This window comes from Manis pentadactyla, chromosome 2 (assembly GCF_030020395.1).
Source record: "Manis pentadactyla isolate mManPen7 chromosome 2, mManPen7.hap1, whole genome shotgun sequence".
NCBI lineage: Eukaryota > Metazoa > Chordata > Mammalia > Pholidota > Manidae > Manis > Manis pentadactyla.
This window is the reverse complement of record NC_080020.1, coordinates 157,584,037-157,606,868: the sequence shown is the minus strand read 5'-3', so window position 1 is coordinate 157,606,868 and position 22,832 is coordinate 157,584,037. Positions and strand designations below refer to the sequence as shown.

Sequence of the window (22,832 nt, the reverse complement as noted above, 5' to 3'; positions counted from 1 at the left end):
TGGTGACAGAGCCCCAACACCCCTTCAGGCGGCCACGGATGACCCCGCGGACCTCGGAGGGCTGTCTCTCTCTCAGCTGGTTTCTCCTCAGCCACAGCTATGCGTCCGTCAGCACTTTGTGGATGGGAACACAGCTGCTTGGATGCCGTTAGGTCTCTGAAAGGACCGAGCACGTTGCCAAGTGTGTGCCTGCTTGCCGAGGCCTGAAGCCAGCCCTCACATCTGAGTCATGTCGAACTCGTGCGTGTTTTTTCTCCAGAAGTTATTTTAATTTTAGAGCAACTTAGAAGCTGGTTAAAACTCCCTTGCCTTCTCTCATCCCAGTGACCTCTACGCTGCCCCAAAGAAGAGGAGAGAAAGAGACGTTCCTGGAGGAATGGAGAGAGAACTTCACCTGGGGAGCTGCCGAAGGTCCATGGATTAGGGTTCCCCAGAGAAACAGAACTAGTGGGATATACACTGTATATGTACACTGAGAGAGAATGAGGGGCAGATTTAATTTAAGAAACTGGCTTGTGCAACTGTGGGACCTGGAAAATCCCATCTGCAGGGCACGTGGCAGGCTGGAGACCCAGGGGAGAGCTGATGCTGTAGCTCGGGTCCAGAGGCAGTGCCGAGGCAGAGTTCCTTCCATCTTGGGGCACCTGTGTCTATTGGATGTAGTCCACCCACATTGTGGAAGGCCATCTGCTTTACACAAAGTCTACTGACCTAATGCTAATCACATCTAAACTATACCTTCATAGCAAAACCTCACTGGTTAAACCAAATATCTGGGTGCCATGGCAAAAAAGTAAATTTTTAAAATAAAATTAACCATCACAGTTCTCCAGCCCAAGCTTCCCTTTGGGGTTCTGCACCCTGGGGTGCTCAGCTCAGAGCATTCAGGTTTTTCTGTTGGCTGCCCATAATTCTGTATTTATACCCCAAGGTCCCTTCGTGTCTGTTTCTTAAAATGGCCACGGGAGCAATGACAACAAGGGGAGCTGGGAGCCAGCACCAGCACCACACTCCACATAAGTCTCGTTAGATGCTCATGACAGCTCTGGAATGTGGGCACCATTATTATGCCCACCTTACAGGTGAGGAGGCCAAGTTGTTATTTGGCCATAGGGACACTCCAGAATTTGAACTCCAGCGTGCTCTTCCCAGACCCCAACGTGAAGGATGGTTGGGTCCTCTCTACAGAGGGGTCCCTGGAGGACCACCAAGAGCCCCACCACTGCCCATCTCCTGACACTCCTTGTTTTCCAGGACCCCCTTGCTGGCCTTGACGGCTGCCCTCAGACACTCTCCCAGCTCATCTCTCCTGGCCTCTTTGCATGCTTGAGGGCAGAAGCATTATGGCCAACTTGGAATCCTCGTCACTGAGTATAGGATCTGAGTACACATAAGATGAACCAACAAATGAACGAATAAGTAAAAGAATGAAGGTGTGTGTGAGCCCAGCACAATCATCTTCATCTTAATACCTGTATTCTTCCACTTGCTTGCTGCCCAGCTAACTTCTGTCTGGGAAGCTCAGTTCACACACACACACACACGCACACACAGCCACAGCTACACAACCAGCAGTCCCCTGCTGTATCCTGCTTGGTATTCAGGCCCTCCTCTCCCCTCTTTTCACAACTTGAGGACCTCCTAGCCTCAGAAATGCGACATGTTTTGCGAAATTTAATACACTGCACCTTCTCATTTATTCATAATTCCACAGATATTTGCCAAGTGCTCTCCATCATGTTGGGTGCAGACTCAGAATGACTTAGGAATCTCATTCCCTCCTCCTTGCAGCCCTATTAATTAGGCAGGTGTTGTTCTCCATTTTACAGTTGGAGAAACAGAGACTCAAGGGCTCCTGGCTGGCAGGTGGCGGGGCTGCCTTATGCACCGCATGGCATCTCGTCTGTCCATTCAGAAAGCACGTTCTGACTCTTTCTTCAGCCCACGGGAACCAGGGCGAGAGCTGAGAGAAGACCCCCCATCTGCCAGCGGTGCCTCTCGGTTCTCCCAACTGTCCCCCGGACCCGCACACAGACCTTCCAGGAATGGTCACCCCAGGTCACTGGTTGCTTTACAGTGCAGCACACGTGTGTGCACATTCACACATGATCCAAGATTTATGTGACTTGTGGAGACAGACACCTGGATTTCTCTGGAAGGCAGGGTCTCCTGCAGTTGACTGAGGCGGTTGAAGGGGTGGGGTGCTGCTTCTGGGGGCATCACAGCCAAATCCAGCTGGAGGGGTGTTTCTCCACACACCTCCACAAGCTCATTGCCACCTTGTCATTTTGCACTGGCTGTTTTCCTCCACCATGAAAATCTACACCTGCTCCTGTCTTCCTCTTTCACTGAGAAGTCTCCTTCTCAGATCCTGACCTGCCTAAAGTAACCTCCTGGCCACCCTTCAACCCAGCACCTCCTTTCCAGTGTCTGTCTGCCTTCCCATACTTTTCAGGTCTGTCTTGTTCTTCTCTACCTGCTTGGAGAGCTACATGACAGCAGGGCCTGTGTCTGCCTCATCTTTCTTCCCCTTAACATGCATTGAACACTTACTACAGACCTGTTCTTTGAAAATGCCATTCATTTTCTCCTCACTAGAGTCCCTTGAGATGAGTATGTCTAGATACCTTGCCACTAGAGCCTTGAGATGAGGCTGGAAGACTGCAGACAGACCCCACTGTTCAGAGACAGAAACTGATTCATAAGGAGCAGGAACTTGTTCCTGATCACAGCCAGAAGTCTGGGAGCGAGGCTGCCTTCCCAGTCCCGAACAGCACCTGGTCAGCAGGCAAGACATCCTTACTGAATGAGCACATTACCTTACTAGTTAGATTCCTACTGGGAGGACACAATCTTTAGCAATCAGAAAAAGTGCCCAGGTCTCAGGAGCCCCAAGGTGAAACTGACATGTTCGGGTGACGCCAACATGTTTATGTTTTCTCACTACAATGTGAATGACTGACCTGTGTGATGCTTCTCTGGAGGCAGCTTTTCTTTTTTTTCTTTTTTGCCTCTGATACTACAGACTGCCTTGGAGCTTTTTGGCACTTTCCCTTTCTTCAAATAAGCCGGGGATCATCTGATTTTCTCAGCTGCCTGGGCAGTACACCCAGTTACTGGTCATGCTCTCCATCCCCAGCCCCTCCTGCAGAGACTGGAAACAGCCTGGGTGAGCAGAGGGAAGGGTTCCTTTTGGGCTTGCAGTGTGCCTCCCTTCTGCTGAGGGTCTAAAAGTACCTTAGTCTCCAGTATAAAGAGAAATGTCTGTACATGGACAACCAGATGGCAACAGTGGGGCCAGAGGCAGTTTGAAGACTTTTGAGTCCCTTGGGTTGCCACCAACTCCCTGACCCCTCCAGTTTAATGTGAACACTTGTTATGTGTCAATCTTACTGGGTAACCCAGCCCCAGGATGAGTCCCTTGGGCCTTGCTTCCCATCTAGACTGCTTTCTCGGGGAGATCCATGCCCAGACAACCAGAGAGGCACAAGTGCCCTACACACAGGAGAAATAAGTGATTACTGTATTGAGGTATAGACCTTACCTACTGAAATAGTAGGTTTGGGTCCTGTCAAATTATAAGTGCTTGCTTTTCCTTTAATGAACTTGTGTGTAATGGCCGTATTTTAGGCCCCAGGCAGCTACTGAGAAGCATGGAAGATGAAGGGTTTGAAAGGATGTAAAAGGTTTCACCCACCCAGGGAGGCTGTCCCGATGTCCCCAGGGCCCCAGGACTAGAAAAGCCTTGGGATGGTTGACAGAAATCCAGCAACCCAGCCATTGTCCCCATGGGTCAAGGGAGTGGCTGGTACAGTCCAGCTCAGTAACAGCAGGAGATGGCCATTCCTCCCGTGGCAGTCGCAGTGCAGGCAGTTGGTAGGAGGCAGGTCTGGGCGGCCATGCAGAGAGAGGGCTGGAGCCCAGATGGCACAGACGGAGACAACGTGGTCTGCCCCGAGTCGAGTGTGGCATCAGATGGGATCCTCCAGGGTGAGCAGGCCTGGGAGGGCACTGGTTCCTGGCTGGAAGACTGCAGACAGACCCCGGAAATCACTGCCCAGCCATCTCTCCTTCCCCAGCCGGCCAGTCTCCGTCCACACCCTCAATACTCATCACCCAAGACCCGGGGGTCAGAAACTCCCCAGGGTAGTAAAGGGGCTCCCTACTTCTCTGTCATCAGAGCTGTCCTTGACAAGACCAGAGTCCCCATCCTGAAGGTGCCAGGGAATGGAAAAGCCCTTGTTGGAGGGAAGTCCCCTCTGTCACGCACTCTCACCCTGACTCCACCCATCTGTCTAAACACAGGTGCCTTCAGGGAGTAGATCTCTGGGTCACTGTGATGGAAGGTTTGCAGAAACAGCCATAGTCCTTCTCCCTGTCCACATCCACACAATTTGCGAGGAGACTTGGCTGGTTTTCCCATAAAGAAGGAAATGTGATTTCCCACCTCAGAGACCTGGGCTGGCCTCGTGACCTGCTTTGGCCCACAGAGTGCAGTGGAAGCGATGCACCGGTTCCAAGTCTGGATCTGTATTAACCACATGTCTAGTTCCTGTATCCGATGTGCTGCCATCCGGCACTTGTTGGCCTGGACTAGACGGCCCCTCTTGGGGCGAGTTGCAAAGGCAGCAAAGCATTCAACGCCCTCTCTGTACGCCTGCCCCTGCCAGCTCACCCCAACCCAAGGGCCACTCCCTTTGCCTCAATGGCTCTTACACTGTGAGACACTAGCACCCACTTCCAACCCAGCCCCCAATTCCACTAGCCCCAGGGCCAGGCATCCAACTAGGAGAGACCCCATACTGTCACCTGCTAAAATTACTCAAACTAGCCAATCTTAATCTGGTTAGCTCCTTTACCCTCATCCTTCCTTCTCTCAAAAACCCCAATAAAGGCTTTCCTCAAGTTTCCCTCCCTCTCTCTCTGCCTGCCATTCTCTCCTGTGGCCAGCTGGGGCACAGCTGGACCCCCCATGGGGGGCAGGTCATCTCCTCATCTTTAGGCTTCACCATATCTGGATAACCCAAAATCCAGGTTCATTTTAGGACACAGTCTCAGGAGGTCTTGTGCTCTCTGCTCAGTCTTGGCATCTATCAGGTGAGAAGCCCAGGCTAGCCTGGGGGATGAGAGGCCTTGCGGAGGAGAGCTGAGATGTACCAAGTGAGGCCACCCTGGACCTATGAGCCCAGCTAGCCTGGCAGCTATCCACAGATGGATGGGGAGCCCTGACCAGACCAGCCGAGCGTGGGGCAGACCAGTCGAGTGTGGGGCAGATCAGACGAGTGTGGGGCAGATCAGCACCCCCCAGCTGAGCTCAGCTTAAACTGCCGTCCTGGTCTGCCAACTCCAGACCCAGAGCAGCATTTCTAAAACCAAAAGCAGGGTCCTCCACTGTTCTGACCCCAACACCTGGGCCACTGCAGGCACCAAGTAGTTGTTTTCCCCACTGCCTGAAAGTAGAGTGTTCCTATGAAACCTATCATAAGCAAAAATGGTGTAAAGTGAAGAAGTGGAAGTTTGTGAGAATCACAGACCTAAAAAATAACCTCTCTCAGGCTTTTCTGATACCTTAGGACACATCTTGCTAATGGATGCACACAGTAGCTCGAGATACGGTACAAATGCTCCCAGACCCAGCTCAAAGCTCTAGCAGCTGGATGCCAAGATGCTGAGGATAGTGCCGGGTAGGAGCTCGGGGTACACACTGCCTCTGTAAGAGCCACGGCAAAACAGATGTGGAATGCCATTTTTGCTTTTTGACTTTTTTAGTAAAAGTGGAAATCATCTTCAGATTTCTTTAAGTTATCAAAAACTGTTGCTGATGTAAGTCTTTTGTAAAAGCAGAGTGGCATAACTTGAACTTTTGAAAAGTGGGGGGTACTGTACCCCCATTTTGGATCTGGTGATTCACATGTCTTTGTTGCTTCAGCTCATCTCCATATATTTGGGTAACAGGGGGCTGGTGTACAAAAATCCCTACTGCTGTGCAGGCAAATACACGGCAGAGACCCCTAATCAATCACTGTATCCTCTTGTGCTGAGCTCTGAGGTGACCAGCAATCCATCTCAACCCAGACTCCAGGCAGTCCCCAGGCAATGACCCAAATTAGCATCTATTGACATTGCTGAGCTGACATTCCACACTGGGAATGAACATGCTGGGGTTTCATTTTCCCAGCCTTCTTCATCTCATTCATTCTCAGACCAGGGAACAGGTCTCAAGTCCTCGCCACCTCCTTCACCCCTACTCAGTCAAAGGGACAGTGGACGGGGTGCATCTACCTCCCTTTCACGTCTTCCTCTGGTCTTGCTTCCAAATGACAATTCAGCTGCCACTTTCTTGGGCACATCAGGCGCCCCACCTGCAGCGTGGGGACAGCGGTGCTCCCACCTGATGCTTTAAAAGTCCAGTGTAAAGAAAACCCAGACTCGTAGATACACAGAACAGGTTGGTGGCCACCACATGGGAGAGGGTTGGGGGGATGGGTAAAGGGGATTAAGAAGCCTAAACTTGCCCAATGTATACAAATGTTAAATCATTATGTTGTACACCTAAAACTAATATAATATTGTAAGTCAGTTATACCTCAATTAAATAAATAAAGTGTAAAGAAAGGGTAATATTTACAGTGGGAAAGTGATTTGGGAGTGTCTGACTATAGAAGATTAAAACATAATTTTCCTGAGGATGCATTCAGAAAAACAAGGGAGGAAGCCAAAAAAGAGGAAGACATATGATCTAGAAAATGTAGACTCCAGCTCAGGAGAGCAGGGAGCCAAAGTCAGGGTCAGCAGGACTGGGGAGTACAGGCTCCAGGGAAAAGTAGCGGACAGAACATGGAATAGGAAAGAGCTTTTGCAAACAATTGTGCTTATGTAGATGACAGATGGGGCAAGAGGGAAAAAACTTCTGGAAAACCAAAGAGTTACACGAGAAAGCAAGTTAATCATGGTAGACTATTTGGCCCTGTTGTGAGCAATGGAACAAAGTATTCCTCTGTTATTACAGATCGGTTGTTTAGGAATGTGGAATAATCTCCACAGTACATTTAAAAGCAGTCACCCCAAGAGAGAGGGGACTACAGACTAATTTCCTGAAATCCACCAACTATCAAAAATCACCCCAAGAAAAAAAGCTAACCTGAATAGCTCTGTATCTGTCAAAGAAATGTAACTCGTGGCTTAAAAACCTTCCAGAAAAAAATCTCCAGGCATGCATGGTTTCACTGATAAATTCTACCAAACATTTCAAGAACTGACACACAATTCTACACAATCTCTTCCAGAAGACACAAGAGAAGGGAACACTTCATAGCTCATTTTACGAAGCCAGCATTACCCTGATAACAAAACCAGTCAAAGACAGTAGAAGCAAACTATAGACCAGGAGTCAGCAAACCTTAGATGTGGAGGCCCAGAGAGTAAATATTTTCATCTTTGGAGCCCATATGGTCTCTGTTGCAACTATACGACTCTGCAGTTACAGTGCAAAAAGCAGCTATAGAGATGTGCAAATGAACGGATCCAGCCAGACTTGCCCAGCAGTGGCTAAGATGTGGCCCGTGGGCCATAGTTTGCTGAACATGCTGCACACCAATATCCCTCATGAACACAGGTCCAACAATTCTCAGAAAATATTAGCAAATGGAATCCAGAATTACAGAAGATATGTAAGACATCACAATGATCAATTAGAATTTATCTGAGAATGCAAGGCTGGCTTCAAAATTAGAAAATCAGTAAAGGTCATCCACCTTATTAACAGACTGAAGGAAAAACATAGGGTCATAACAATCGAGGCAGAAAAAGCATGTGACAAAATTCATCATCCATTCTTAATAAATATTCTATCAAACTATGACTCAAAGGCAACCTTAACCTGGCAAATGACATCTATGAAAAACCCACAGCTAAGCATGACACTTAATGTTTACAAAACTGAATGCTTTCTTCCTAAATTCTAGAACAAAGCAAGGATTCCACTCTCCTGTTCACATAGTACTTGAGGTTTTAGTCGGTGCAATAAGGCTAAATAAATAAATAAGATTAGAAAGGAAGGAATAAAACTGCCTCTATTCACAGATGAGATGATTGTTTATAAAAAAAGTATGAAAAAATCTACAAAAAAAATTCCTTCCAACTAATAAGTGAGTTCCACAATGTCATAGGATACCAGATAAACACAGAAAAGTCCATTAGATTTCCATATACTAGGAATATACCAGTGGAACTGAAAAAAAAATTTTAAATACCATTTAAAAGAGCTCCAAAACATGTAATATATAGGTATAAATATAAACAAAGCATGTTTAGGTTGAAAGCTAAAAAATTGTGATGAAAGAAATCAAAGAAGAGCTAAATAAATGGCAAGACATATTGTGTTCACAGATTAGAAGACTCGGTGGTGTTCAGATGCAAATATACTCCTAATCAATTTATTGATTGATAGTTAATGCAGTCCCAATCAAAATTCTAGTAGGGTTTTTTCTAGACATAAACAAGCTGATTCTAAACTTTTAATGGAAAGGCAAAGAAACTAGAAGAGCCAGAACAATTTTGAAGAAGACTAATGAGATCTTAAAATCTACCTGATTATAAAGTTACAGTAATCAAGATAGTGTGTTATTTGCAGAAATAGACTCTTACATGTATGATAAATTGATTTTTGACAAAGTTGCTAAGACAATTTGATGGAAGTTTAACAGTCTTTTTGACAAATGGTGTTGGAACAATTGGAAATCTATAAGCAAAAAGTGATCCTCCTCAGCATAAACCTCACACTTGAAAAATTTTTTTGTTAAAATATAGTTGACATACAATATCATACTAGTTTTAGATGTATAGCATAGCGATTCAATAATTGTATGTATTATGAAATGCTCACTGCAATAAGAGTAGTTATGACCTGCCTCCATACAAAGTTATTACAGTATTATTAATGCCTTAGGCTGTACTAGAAACCTCACACAAAATTATACAAAAATTAATTCAAGATGGATAGATCTCAATGTGAAAATGCAAAACTATAAAAAATTCAGAAGAAAACACTGAAGAAATTTTTCATGACCTGGAGTCAGCATAGAGTTCTTAGACTTGACACCAAAAACATGATCCATAAAAATAAAAAACTGATCAATTGGATGAAATTTAAAACCTTTGCTCTGGGAAAGTTGCTGTTAAGACAAGCTACAGACTGGGAGGAAATATTTGTAATTCACACATCTGAAAAAGGGCTTGTATTTAGAACATATGAAGAACACTCGAAACTTAACAGTAAGAATACAATCTATTTTTTTAATGGGCAGAAGGTTTAAACAGACACTTCACTCGTCAGACTACTCATGGCAAATTAAGCACATGAAAAGATTCCCAACATTATTAGTTATTAAGGAAATGGAAATTATAACCACAGTGAGCTACCACTACATACCTATTAGAATGACTTGGAAACAAACAAACCTGACAGTTTTAAGGGCCAGTGAGGAGGCAGAGAAACCGGGTCTATTATGCATTGCTGGTGGGAATGTAAAATGATCCTACTTAATATGGAATGCAGTTTGGCAGTTTCTTACAAACTTAAACATACATGTACCATATGACCGGCAATCTCACTCCTAGATATTTACTCAAGAGAAATGAATATTCACATTCACACAAAAAGCTGTATCTGAATGTTTATAGCAGCTCTATTCATAATCACTGAAAACTAGAAATGACACCACAGGCATCATTCAGTTCGATGGATGAACTGATAAACAAACTGACTTACATCCACACAATGGAATACTACTCAGTAATAGTATTAGCAGAGGAACCCTGCATACCAGAACAGCATGGAAAACGTAATGTTAAATGCATTAGGCAAAATTTTAAAAGCCAGGCTCAAAAGGTTATGCATTTTCTTTGATTCCATTTATATGATGTTGTAGAGAAGACTAAACTATAGTGATAAAGAACAGATCAATTTCGGGGTGGTGGAACTGTTCTGTATCCTGGCTGTGGCCGTGACTGCCATGTACAGAATGTAGTTCTCTGGTTAAATTCCTGGAAATATTTTTTTCATAAAACTGTAAAAAGCAGCATATCAAATAGGAGGAGGCACCCAAAATAATGAACCTCTAATGGTGGAATTTGGATCCTTGTGACATCTGATTGCAAGGAGTGGTCTGGGTTGGGGAAGCCTTCTGAAACACCAGTGCATCCCCACCCCACAGGAGGGGAGAACGCCGAGAACCTGCACACCCTGCTGGCCCTGAGCCAGTGTGGGGAGCAGGCAGAGGTGCAGGGGGTTGTTAAATGTTCTCCCTTTCTTGTCTGCCCAGCAGCGCTGTTTCTTTTCCAGTGGGAAGGCCACAGAGTGGGCAATAGTTTTAAGAAATGCAAAGTGACTCAGGACAGAAGTGCTGACAAGAGGGACACAAGTGGAAAGCCATGGAAGACCGCAGGAGGGAGAACGAGGCTCTGTCCCCATGAGATCACTGCTCTTGCAGGAGCCTGGCAGGAAGCAGCCAGCTACCCTGTTGCACACGCACACACGCAGTCCAAGATACACCACAGCGCTCACACACACACACCATCGCATATGCAATTGTTTAAACAGCCACACAGGCTGTCACCGTCACAGGCACTGGTGCACAGACACAGCACCCACATACACATACACGCACACACACCCATCATGCTTCCCTTGGGCTGCCACAGGTGAGCCCGTTTCCTGGTAAACAGAGGACCCAGACAAGGCCAAGCGCAGCCACTCTAGGAGACCTAGATGCCCTTGGGTTGCCAGGTGCCCGCGCATCTTCCTCGTGGCAGGGGATAGTCCTGGGTGTACAATTTAATCTCCAAACACTCGCCAAGCCTCCACCAGCCAAAAGGGCTTCCTGTTTGGTTCAAGAGCCCTGGGCTCATACTGCGTCCGGATCAGATAAACTCCAGGTGTATCTCAGGTCCTCACTGTCCAATCCTTCACCTACTCTGCCCTTTGCCCTCTCTTAGGTCCACAGCCTTTAACTCTGAAAGCTGGGGTTCCCCTGGGTCTCAGGCACCTACCTGTTCGATTAAAATCACTAGGGACATTTTAAAACTACAGATGCCTGAGCCCCAACCCAGAGCAACTAAGTCAGAATCCCTGAAGTGAAGCTGACATCAGGATTTCCAGAAGCTCCTTGGGTCACCTATGCGCAGCCAAGGTCTACCCAGTGCCTGCCCGGCCCGGTCCTGCTCAGAGTAGCACCGGCACGACCACCCTCCATTCGTCCCTCTGGACTCCTGCTCTGTGCTGGTCTCTGGGTGAAATCCTAGATGTGGTCCCGGCCCCTAGGGCCCTGCTGTGGGGACAACAGACAAACTCTACTTACTGAAACAGATCATCACAGATGTGGTCAGTCCTATGCCAGAGGCCTTCAGAGGACCAAGGCTGAAACATACAGGGGCAGTGAGGGGACCTGTTTAGAGTAGGGTTGGGCAGGGCTCTGCTAAGAGGGGCTTTGAGCAAAGACCTGAAAGATGAGAAGGAGCCAGGTACAGAGTGCTGCTGAGGCCTTCCAAACGGTTTACCCCTTGGGCTCCCCCAGACAGGGGCTGCAGGAAGACCTCCCAGTCACATACAACTTTGGGTGAAGGACAGTTTCACTAGACACCAACTTCTATGGAAAATCCCTTGTCCTCCCTTGCCCCTCACAAAAACCAGTGAGGCAGGCGCTTTCAAGGTCAAGAAACCAAGGTTTAGAGGATAAGGAATTTGAGGAAGACTGGATGCAGCAGGCAGGGATTGGACCCAGATCTCCCAGGAACAGAGCCTGAGAGAGGTCCTGGCCCAGCTGAAAGCATCAGAGAGCTGCCAAGGTCTCACGTGTTTTCCAAGTAATCAGGAGAGTCAGCACGGCCCCCCTAAAATCACATAATGGCAGGGTGGGGCTCCCCTGCATCTCCTTGCACACCCTGTCCACCCCACCCTCTCTGCTGGCCCAGCTGGGGAGCTGACCTGGGGATGCGCCTTCTTGCATCTGGGCCTGATCTTTTGTTTTGCTTTACCTTGTTTTGTAGTCTGCTAAGTGGGCGAGAGACGCCTTGCTCTGGTGGGCAGCCCCCTGGGCCCAGGCCAGGCCTCTGCTCCCCGGCGGCTGAGCGACTTGCTGTAAGCCTCTCACCACACCCCACTAACACCACCACGTCTGATCTGAATGGACTTCTCCCTGCCTGGGATCCCCTCCAGCACCCCAGGAGCTCCTTGGGGGCCATGGGTGTGCCTGCCTGGGTCAGGAGGTGGGTCGAGGCACGAGGGTTTGGAGGGAAGGAGTAAGACTTGGAGCCCAAGGAGACTAAATTTGCCCCATTCGTTCCGGGCTGTGGGACTGGGGTAGCCATAGTCTCCCTGGGCCTCACTTCCCTCACCTGCAAAATGGGTGACAGCAGCCCCGCCTCCAGGGCCTGGAAGAGCTGTGCCGTCGGCCCTCAGGGCTCAGGGAGCCCGCAGGCTCGCCTTCCGCCTCCCTTACTCGTGCCCCTGCGGACCGTACTGGGGTGGCGGCCGCGCCCTCATAGACCCAGGGGCTCTGGACGCCAGAGCCAGTCTGGCGGCGGCTGGCTCCGAATTCGGCAATTCCAGTTCTACCTTGGGCAGACGCACTTTAATCTGCATTCTTATCCTAATTTTAACTACGAGTTCTAACTGGTTCATATAAACGTGGACCTGGCCAAATAAATCAATCCAGGGAGAACCCACCACACGCAAACGGCGGGGAGAAGACATCCAGGCAGCAGGCCGCCTGTACGCGGGAAGGCAAACAGCCCCGGAGCCGAGGCCGCGCAGCGGGCCCTCCCCGAAGCCGCACACTGCGGGGCCCTGCGCCGGCTCGACGGCGGCCGCTGCAGGAGTGACGCCCCAGGCAGAGGCTGAAGTGTTGGAGTGGAGGGTGGGGCTGTCTCCATCCCAACCGGGTGGCAGGAGCTCCCGCGGAGGCCGGGCAGAGACGCACGGCTCCTGAACCCCGGGGGACTCTTTCCAGCCCCGACGCTCACCCGGAGCTCGGTCCCCGCGCTGCAAGCTGCTCCGTGGGCTCAGCCCGGGTCCTTCCCAGGCGCCCGGCGCGCGGCATCGGGGATCAGAGCGGGGGTCCCTCGCCCCTCCGAGGCCCGGGAAGCCCTGGAGTTCCCACCGCCCCCGCCCGCCAGTCCCCGCGTGTAATGTGACCAGGGCAGGTCCTCCGGCGCTGCCAGTGGCACAGGGGGAGCTGGAGGGGCACCGACCTGGGAGGCCCGCGACCCGGGACAGGCGAGGAGTAGCAGCAGTAGGAGCGCGTGGGAACGGCTGGGCCCCATCTTGCCGATCGCAGCCTCTGTGCCCAGGGACAGGACGTCACTCCGCCGGCCCTGCGAATGTCGCCGTCGGCACTGATGCGCAGCCTCCCGGCAGGGTGCAAACACAGGGCGCGCGGCCCGGGCGGCTCCGGGAGGGAGGCGGGGGCCCTGGAGCGCAGCCCGGCCGCCACGCCCGCAAGGCGCCGTCCGGGGCCAGGTGCGCGGCGCGCCGACCTGATCCCCGCGGCCTCCAGCGTCACGGGAGGGCGGGGAGGCGCCAGCCCCTGGACGCGGGCGGAGGGGGGGCCGCCCGGCCAGGAATGCACCCGAGGGCGCGCCGACTGCCGCTCCCCGAAGGGCCGGCCGCGGGCATCCTTCGGAGTCCCCCTGCCCCTCCGGGGACACTTCCCTCACCTGCCCCAGCCACAAGGGGCAGAGAGGCGAGCTGAGTCACATCTGTCCTCGCAGACGCCTGCGTCCGCTTCATTGGAGCCCAGGACCTGTTTGGCCAAGGGATGGGCTCCGTCCAAGTGGACCAGTGGCCTTTTATTAATGCTGGTGGGGTACAGGGACACACATGCACGGCGACCAAGAATCTGCGGTCTGCCCAACTTACAGCCGCCAGTCGCCAGGCAAGGAGAAAGGCAACCTAACGTGGAGGGTGGCGCCTGATGCTTCCTTCAAGCCGGGAGGGCAACACCGCTGGAGAGGCAGACCCCGCAGCCTGAAGCTCCGCGCCGACGGGCTGAGGGAGGAACACATGGCCTCGGCCCACTCCCGGGGAAACGTCGTGTACCTCCTCCCTGGAAGGATGCTTTCACAAGGCAGAGCTACAGGTGCCACGGTGCACACCTGGTCCGGACAGGCCCATTTTTCCTTTTCTGCTGTTCACTAAGCGGAGCCCACTCGGAGCTCAAGCAGTGGAGCCTCTCAGAGCAGGAGCTGTTTTCCACTGGGAGGCAGAAAGGGAGGCTGGAGGCCCCTGGAAACCACGGGCGAGGACAGACCGGCCTCACTACCGGGAAGTCCTCCCGCGCTTCTCTCCATCGTCCTGCGGAGGCAGCAGAGCAGGGCCGGTGTAGCCCCATTTTACATTCCTGGCTAAACCTCTTCAAGAGAGACCTGAGCAGAGCCCTGCTTCTTATCGCCCGGGTGGAGGGGAGCAGGCAGCAGTGGCCAATGCAGGGCAGCCTGGACAAAGTGGGTTTCTGCTTCAACCTCTCAGGTGTCTGCTGCCTATGCCAGAGCCAGAGCCCCCCTCTGCACTGGCCCTCCCAGCCCACTCAAGGTTTGGTTCTGGTCGGTGTGGCCATGTTTAATCTGTTTAATCTGTGTTTCATCCTAATGGCCTTTACATGGGGACCTCACCTGGAAGGCCAAGCCCCTCAGCCCCGTTCTGGCTTTGGGCTGGGAACCAGAGATGGGCAGAGACATGTCAGCCAGCCTTCTGTTTTCTTCTCATGTCCTCTCTGTCGATTCATACAGCTTTTCCCAGGCATGGTTAAATGACTTGCCCAAGTAATGCAAACCCAGTTCCCAGAGTCCTCATAGACCAGCACTGTTTCCAGGACAGCCTACCTTCAACCTTGTCCCACCTTTACTTAAATACATGAGCATAGGATTTTAGGAATTTTATTTACAGAAAGAAAGTTTTTTTTTCCTGTTCTGTTTTTTCTTTTTTCTTTCTTTCTTTACTTTCCAAGATTTCTAAGTTTCAACAGGATATTTTTTCCTACTTACTAATTTCCATTTGCAGCTCTTGTCCTATGGATGCCTTCTGTTTAGTGCTTTGGTGTCTGTTCTTAATTAACCTTCTAATGTTCCACTGTCCTGTCGTTCTCTGTCCTAAACTGCCCTTGATCTGCAGTAATCAAGGCCCACCCTCTGCAGCCCAGAACCTGTCAAGACTGTCTAAAAGCAGACAGACTGTGAAAAAAAGCCAAGTGCCCTATATTCAGGGCTCCAAAAATTAACCTTTGACTTAATAAACTGGGCCTATTCTCTGTATTGTTTTTTCTGTTTCCTCTATATTTAGTGTTCAAGAGAATATTCTGGAATATCAAGGGATTGGTAAGGGTCTACAGGTCAAAAGAAAATATTTTTAGTTCTTGGCAGAATCAGTTGCCTGTCTCCTGGAACAAGTGCTCTCTTTGATATGCTCATGTTCCCTGTGTTATGTAGGAATGCAAAATGGGACAGGAAGATTTGCTGTAAAACTGTTTAAGACCCCATCAGAAGCAGCCCACAGTCTGAAACAACCATTCCAGGACTGTCTGGGAGGGACCGCTCAGGTCCTCACGGTGCCTCACACCGTGCTGCTGCCCCTTTGGCTGTCGTGGCTTCTCTGTGGCTGAACCTGGCTCATTCACGCTGCTTCTCTCTTGTTCCCTCCTTCATGCCCTCATCGATCTGTGAGACTAAATGTCACCACCACTACCCCAAAGCACCCTCAAAGGGTCTTGGGAGAAAAGCCCAGGATATTAGCCTGAATCAGGACTCCTCTAGAATTATGTCTCTAATAGAAAATGACATGAACTATCCATGTGATCAGGACTGGGCATGAGCATGGGCACACATGCACACACAGTCTCTTGGGAGAGATACTGACTTCCCAAAATCCAATTGTCTCCCTTACCAAGACAATCTGATTTTTGTTCAGTGCTGTAATATACCTAGTTAAAAATACCCGCACCACCATCGTTTCAGACTCCCTTGCAGTTAGAGGAGGCTGTGTGACCTAGTTGTGGCTATCAAGATCTAAGTTAAGTCTACTGGATGGGGCTTCCAAGAAAGCCAGTTTTCTTGATAAAAAGGAACAGACTCAGTTGGTGTGTATTCTTCTTCCTCCTGCCTGGAGCAGGGACCCAACGCTTGGAGGTGCAGCAGCCATCCCATCACCATGAGGACAAGAATCCTTAGGATGGAGGTTAAAGAAGAGAAGAGGTAGAGAGAGCTCACTTCCTTGATGATTTCCTTGAACTGTGCCTCACCTATAGATGTCTTGTTTGCACATATAGTCTATTTGGCAAAGCCACTGGCCTTTGGATTCCTTTTGCTTCGAGTGGAAGCCAAATCTAAGAGCCCATGCTGATATAAATAAATACTTGAATAAATCTTCAAAAGGGAGGAAAGCAACAACTCTTCCTTATAAAAAAAATTATAATCAATAAATGTAGGAAAAATGTAAAAAATAGAAACACCACATTTAGAACTACAGTGATCATTGCTGCAGGCAAGATCTGCTACTGAATTCTAAAGGTAGTGGGTGAAAGTTTAAGCAGAAACAGGATTTTAGCAGAGTCTCAAAGTATCTCCGCCAAAATATTTATAAATATTACAAAGGGAAAATATTAAATTTACAGTGGATCAATAAGTCATAGCAACATCATCATGTACCCTCCAATATGAGGCACAGAGAAGGGAGCATCACTTGTGTGATATTCTTAGTACAGATGCATAAGGTCAATCTAATTATGAGGAAAAAAAGAGATAAACCCAAACTGACAGACATTCTACAAAGTGACCTGAGGAGTGGGTTTCAAAAGTGTCAAGGCCATGAAAAATCAGGGAAAACTGAGGACCTGCCACAAACTGGGGGAGACAAAGAAGACATAATAACTAAATGCAACTTGAGATCCTGGAGTGGTTCCTAGACCAGAAAAATAACAGTAGTGGGAAAACTGGTGAAATTTGCATAAATGCTTTAATTAATAGTTTGTACCAAGGTTAGATTCTATGCTTTAATAAACGTTCTATGGTCATATAAGATGTTATATACAAAGGGGACGCTATATGAAAAGGGTGAGGGAACCTGGCTAATTGGGCAGCTCTAGTGTGAGTCTAAAAGTATCTCAAAAAGATAAATCTATGTGTACATGTAAATTTTGATTTTTAAATTTCATCTTATGTCAATTATGGTCAATTATAGTTTTCAAGGAAGTTTTCCCATTTTACCTAATTTTTCAAATTTAAGAGCATAAAATAGTGTTCTTTTCTTATTACTTTTTAATACCTGTAGGATTTCTCTTCTTTTCTTTTTAGTATCTATGGAATATATAGTGAAAGCCCCTCTTTTGTTTCTGATATTGTTAATTCATGCTTTTTTCTTGATTAGTATGGGTAGACATTTATCAATTTTGTTTATCTTTTCAAAGAACAAACTTCTGGCTTTATTAATTTTCTCTATTGTTTGTTTAAATGTCACTGGTTTCTGCTCTTACCTTTATCTGTTTACTGGTTCCCAGGATTTGTCTAAACCAGGTATAGTAAGACACGTAGGCATGAAAATAGTTGTCACAAAGGAAGTTTTTATTATACTCATGGTCCCTAGCAACAGGAGACAGCCCACCATACAGGACCCCCTGAAAGAGCATAAGGCGAGATGAGCAGGTAGAAAGGGAGGAACTGCAAGTAGGAGACTTTACGGTGGTTTTTTTGGGAAGCAAGGTAAGCAGGTTTAGGATTGGATAGTCTGAATAATTTTCAGTGGGCTCTGGTCCATGGGGTGGTCCCTAGCTGTTTGGCACATAGCCCGGAGGTCATTAGGACAGGGGCATCTTACCCCAGACTAGAGAAGCCCAATAAAAGGAGGCAGGTAGTGTGGACATGAAATTGGTTGGCTTGCAGCTCAAACACAAGTCATTTACTGCCTCTAGAGGTTGGCTAACCCTGGACGGGGAGGCCCTCCCTGATCAGCAAGGCCCCAGATGCCAAAGCATCAAAAATATAGAAGATACAGTTAATACTTTATTATTTTCTTCCTTTCAATTTCTTTGGGTTTACTCTGTTCTTCTTTTTCTACTTTTTAGGTGGAAGCATGGGTCATTGATTTTAAGCCATTCTTCTTTCCAATTGCAAGTATTTAAAGTTATATAACAGTTTCTAAGTTTTGCTTTAGCTGCATCCCGCAAACCTTGATATATAGTGATTTCATTTTTATCCAGCTCAAGATGCCTTTTAATTTCCCCCAGATTTTTTTTCCTTGAACCCTGGGCTACTTACCTGGGTTGTTTAATTTTGTTCCCCTCTGCTTTTCATTCCTCTTTTCTTCCTCTCCCGCTCTCTTTTAGATTAATTTACTAAATAATAAAAACTTCATTTTGATTTATCTCTTAGCTTTATAGCTATACCTCTTTGCATTACTGTTGTAATTTTTTAGTGTTTGCTGTTGATCACAATATTCATCCTTCATAGCAGTCTCCTTACAGTTAATGTTGTGCACATCATGTAAAATGTAAGAAGATTGCAACCAAATGGGCCACTTATCAAGTCCTCTCATTTATGTAATAAATTGTCATAGATATTACATCTACATATGTCATAAATCCCACAATGTGGTATTTTAATATTTACTTTAAATAGTGCTAGATGTTATAAACAAATTCATAGCAAAAGTACTCTTTTATATTTATATGTGTACAATTTCTGATACTCTTCACTTCTTTTTGAAGATTCAACTGCCCTCAGCATGAGGACTTCCATTAGCATGTTTTGTATTGTAGGTTTATGGCAACAAATTCTCTTATGTATAATTTATCTGAAAATGTCTTTATTTTGACTTTGTTCTTGAGGGATATTTGTGCTAGATATAGAATTCTGGGTTAACTTTTTTATTTTTAACATTCAGCACTTCAAAGATGTCACTGACTTGTTTTCTGTCACCCATTCTTTCTGATAACTGGTCAGATTTATTTCTGTCATTTTTTGTGTTTGTGTAATGTGTTGTTTCCTCTAGATGGTTTCAATATTTCATTTGTATCTTGTATTTCTGAAGGTAAAACATGCCTAGGTATGGTCTTCTCCACATTTATTCTGCTTGGTGTTCAAATACATTCTTGAATCTATAAAATGTTTCTCCTTCATCAAGTTTGGGAGTTTGGGCCACTATGTAATAAAAATATTTTCTCTCTCCACTCCTTTTGGAACTCTAATTTCATGTTAGAACTTTTAATATTTCCCCATATGTTCCTGAGTTACTGTTCTTTATTTTTTATTTCTTCTTTATATAGTCAAGATTGGATATTTTCAATTTATCTGGTTTCAAGTTCATGGACTCTATTACTTTGATCTGCAATTAAGACCATCGAGTGAATTTTCTATCACATAGTTTATGATTATCTTCTATAATTTTCTTTTTTATTGTACTTTCTGTTAAAAAAATTTTCTGTTGATATTTCCTATTTGTTCATTTATTATAGGACTTTTTCCCTTTACACCCTTGAGTATAGTTATAATTGCTGTTTTTAAATCATTGATTATCTTCTGAGTATGGACAATTTTTTTCTGGTTTACTGGTGCATATAGTTATTTTGGATTGTATCCAAGGACAGTGACTATCTTGTACATACTCCTTATTCTGTTATGTTACTCTGAATATCAGTTTTTATTTGAGATATAATTCACACACCATAAAATTTACCACATTAAATGGTACAGTGTTTTTTTTGGGGGGTACTAACAAAATTATGTAGCTATCACTAATTCCAGAACATTTTCATTACCCTAAAAAGAAACCCCATACCCATTAACAGTCATTCCCTGTCCCTTAATCTCAATACTTGGCAACAACTAATCTGCTTTTCATCTTATGGATTTGTCCATTCTGGACATTTTGTAAAAATAAAATCACATAATATGTGACTTTTTGTGACTGTCTTCTTTCACTGAGCATGTTTTCAAGGCTCACCTATGTTGTAGCATGTATCAGTACTTCATTACTTTTTTTTTATACTAAGGTATGATTGATATACACTCTTATGAAGGTTTCACATGAAAAAACTGTGTTTACTACATTTACCCATATTATCAAGTCCCCACCCATACCCCAAAGCAGTCACTGTCCATCAGTGCAGCAAGATGCCACAGATCCACTATGTGCCTTCTCTGTGCTACACTGTTCTCCCCGTGATCCCCACACCATGTGGACTAAACATAATACCCCTCAATCCCCTTCTCCCTCCCTCTCCACCCGCCCTCCCACACCCCTCTCCTTTGGTAACCACTAGTTCCTTCTTGGAGTCTCTGAGTCTGCTGCCATTTTGTTCCTTCAGTTTTGCTTCATTGTTATACTCCACAAATGAGGGAAATCATTTGGCATTTGTCTTTCTCCACCTGGCTTATTTCACTGAGCATAATGTGCTCCAGCTCCATCCATGTTGTTGCAAATGATAGGATTTGTTTCTTTCTTATGGCTGAATAGTATTCCATTGTGTATTTGTACCACCTCTTCTTTATCCATTCATCTACTGATGGACACTTAGGTTGCTTCCATATTTTGGCTATTGTAAGAAGTGCTGCAATAAACATAGGGGTGCATGTCTTTTTGAATCTGAGAAGTTGTATTCTTTGGGTAAATTCCAAGGAGTGGGATTCCCGGGTCAAATGGTATTTCTATTTTTAGTTTCTTGATGAACTTTCATATTGCTTTCCACAATGGTTGAACTAGCTAACATTCCCACCAGCAGTGTAGGAGGGTTTCCGTTTCTCTGCATCCTTGCCAGCATTTGTTGTTCTTAGTCTTTTCGATTCTGGCCATCCTAACTGGTGTGAGGTAATGTCTCATTGTGGTTTTAATTTGCATTTCCCTGATAATTAGTGATGTGGAGCATCTTTTCATGTGTCTGTTGGACATCTGAATTTCTTCTTTGGAGAACTGTCTCTTCATATCCTCTGCTCATTTGTTACTCAGGTTATTTGCTTTTTGGGTATTGAGGCGTGTAAGTTCTTTATATGTTTTGGATGTTATCCCCTTGTTGGATATGTCATTTACAAATATATTCTCCCATACTGTAGGATGCCTTTTTGTTCTGTTGGTGTGTACTTTGCTGTACAGAAACATTTTAGTTTGATGTAGTCCCATGAGTTCATTTATGCTTGTTTCCCTTGCTTGAGGAGATGCGTTCAGGAAGAACTTGCTCATGCAAGTTTAACTTCTTCCTTGCCAATCTGGATATATTTGGGAGGTGTTTGCCTGTGTTGTCTTCTAAGAGTTTTATGGTTTCATGGCTTACATTCAAGTCTTTAATGCATTTTGAGTTTACTTTTGTGTATGGAATTAAACAACCTAATCCAGTTTCATTCTCTTGCATGCAGCTGTCCAGTTTTGCCAACACCAGCTGTTGAAGAGGCTGTCATTTCCCCATTGTATGTCCATGGCTCCTTTATCATATATTAATTGACCATATATAGTTCAGTTTATATCAGGACTCTCTAGTCTGCTCCACTGGTCTGTGGGTCTGTTTTTGTGCCTGTATCAAATTGTCTTGATTACTGGGTCTCTGTAGTAGAGCTTGAAGTTGGGGAGCATAATCCCCCGTACGTTATACTTCCTTCTCAGAATTGCTTTGACTATTTGAGGTCTTTTGTGGTTCCACATGAATTTTAGAACGATTTTCTCTAGTTCATTGAAGAATGCTGTTGGTATTTTGATAGGAATTGTATTGAATCCATAGATTGCTTTAGGCAGGATGGCCATTTTGACAATATTAAGTCTTCCTAGCCATGAGCATGGGATGTGTTTCGATTTATTGGTATCTTCCTTAATTTCTCTCATGAACGTCTTGTAGTTTTCAGAGTATAGGTCTTTCACTTCCTTGGTTAGGTTTATTCCTAGATATTTTATTTTTTTGGATGCAATTGTGAATGGAGTTGTTTTCCTGATTTCTCTCTCTGCTAGTTCATTGTTAGTGTATAGGAAAGCCACAGATTTCTGTGTATTAACTTTGTATCCTGCAACTTTGCTGAATTCAGATATTAGATCTAGTAGTTTTGGAGTGGATGCTTTAGAGTTTTTTAGGTACAATATCATGTCATCTGCGAGCAGGGACAGTTTAACTTCTTCCTTCCCAATCTGGATGCCTTGTATTTCTTTGTGTTGTCTGATTGCCGTGGCTAGGACCTCCAGTACTATGCTGAATAGAAGTGGGGAAAGTGGCATCTTGATCTTGTTCCTAATATTAAAGGAAAAGCTTTCAGCTTCTCACTGTTAAGTACGATGTTGGCTGTGGGTTTGTCATATATGGCCTTTATTATGTTAAGGTACTTGCCCTCTATACCCATTTTGTTAAAAGTTTTTATCATGAATGGATGTTGAATTTTGTTGAATGCTTTTTAAGCATCTATGGAGATGATCATGTGGTTTTTGTCCTTCTTTTGTTGATGTGCTGGATGATGTTGATGGATTTTCGAATGTTGTACCATTCTTGCATCCCTGGGATAAATCTACTTTATCATAATGGATTATCTTTTTGATGTATTTTTGAATTCAGTTTGCTAATATTTTGTTGAGTATTTTGCATCTATGTTCTTCAGGGATATTGGTCTGTAATTTTCTTTTTTTGCGGTGTCTTTGCCTGGTTTTGGTATTAGAGTGATGCTGGCTTCATAGAATGAGTTTGGAAGTATTCTGCCTTCTACTCTGTGGAAAACTTTAAGGAGGATGGGTATTAGGTCTTCACTAAATGTTTGATAAAACTCAGCGGTGAAGCCATCTGGTACAGGTGTTTTGTTCCTAGGTAGTTTTTGATTTCATTGCC

General features: G+C 46.0%; 1 protein-coding gene across 1 annotated transcript in view; it reads right to left on the bottom strand.

Annotated features, from left to right (window-relative positions):
- FBLN7 (fibulin 7) overlaps positions 1–13,743 on the bottom strand; it is a 39,607-nt gene extending 25,864 nt beyond the window's left edge. Inside the window, exon 1 of the mRNA XM_036905056.2 lies at positions 13,249–13,743. Within this exon, the coding sequence (XP_036760951.2) occupies positions 13,249–13,320 (72 nt within the window). The 5' untranslated portion in view covers positions 13,321–13,743. The remainder of the gene's footprint in view (positions 1–13,248) is intronic.
- Between the last annotated feature and the right edge of the window lie 9,089 nt (positions 13,744–22,832).